The following is an 856-nucleotide window of genomic DNA, read 5'->3' as shown; positions in this document are numbered from 1 at the left end:
TATATATATGTATACATGTTATATATGTATATATATATGTATACATGTTATATATGTATATATATATGTATACATGTTATATATGTATATATGTATACATGTTAGGGCACGTTTATTATGTAGTCACACACAACCATAAAACCGTCTGACAAAAAAAATGAGAGCACTGCCTGCCCTCACGTGGCAGAAAATCATTACTTGTGTCTTTATCCTCGAAGCGCGCTCCCATCTCTTGTAAGAGCGCGCAAGGGATTGTGTGTGCGCGCGCTTGGCACGGCACCGCGCACTCCAGCCCTTGTGTGTAGTAACCCAGAGCAGTAGAGCTCTCAGCTAGACATGGCGGCGGATCCTAAGCCGGACTGGCTCTCCTGCCTCCCCTCTTCTTGGAGTTATGGGGTGACTCGGGATGGACGCATATTCTTCATCAAGTAAATATGACGCGGACACATGGATTTATGGATGCGCACTGCTTTTGTCTCCGACGCATTTTTCCTGTTTGTCTTTTTTTGGGTTCTCTGTTCACCTTTTCCCCGTTTTCTTCCACCAACAGCGAAGAAGCAAAGAGCACAACCTGGCTGCATCCTGTTACTGGAGAGGCTGTAATCACGGGGCACAGAAAAACTCCAGGTAAACGATCAGAGAATGTGTTGTTCTTCATCTGCGAAAACACGCGCACACGCGCAGCACCTGGGAAAGGTTGTCCACGCGTCACGGTGGAGAAAAAGGGCGACAAGTTGCGGAGAGAGCGGCGGAAGACGATGAGGGGAGATTTGTTCTCTCTGCAGCAGAGCAACAGCCTCCTCTGCTCCGCTCCCTCTCTGCTCTCCTCTGGCGGACCATTACGCACGCCCCCCCC

General features: G+C 48.6%; 1 protein-coding gene across 1 annotated transcript; it reads left to right on the top strand.

The window, feature by feature from the left end:
* Nucleotides 1-261: 261 nt before the first annotated feature.
* LOC116380656 (pleckstrin homology domain-containing family A member 7-like) lies at nt 262-831 on the top strand (the record flags this gene model as incomplete). Its single annotated transcript, XM_031842555.1, has 2 exons — nt 262-428; nt 551-831. Coding segments are annotated over exons 1-2 (373 nt in total), but the record flags the coding sequence as incomplete, so codon positions are not given.
* Between the last annotated feature and the right edge of the window lie 25 nt (nt 832-856).

This window comes from Anarrhichthys ocellatus, unplaced genomic scaffold, assembly GCF_004355925.1.
Source record: "Anarrhichthys ocellatus isolate YVR2014 unplaced genomic scaffold, GSC_Weel_1.0 scaffold8178, whole genome shotgun sequence".
NCBI lineage: Eukaryota > Metazoa > Chordata > Actinopteri > Perciformes > Anarhichadidae > Anarrhichthys > Anarrhichthys ocellatus.
The sequence above is the reverse complement of the archived record's forward strand: the minus strand, read 5'-3'. Positions and strand labels throughout refer to the sequence as shown.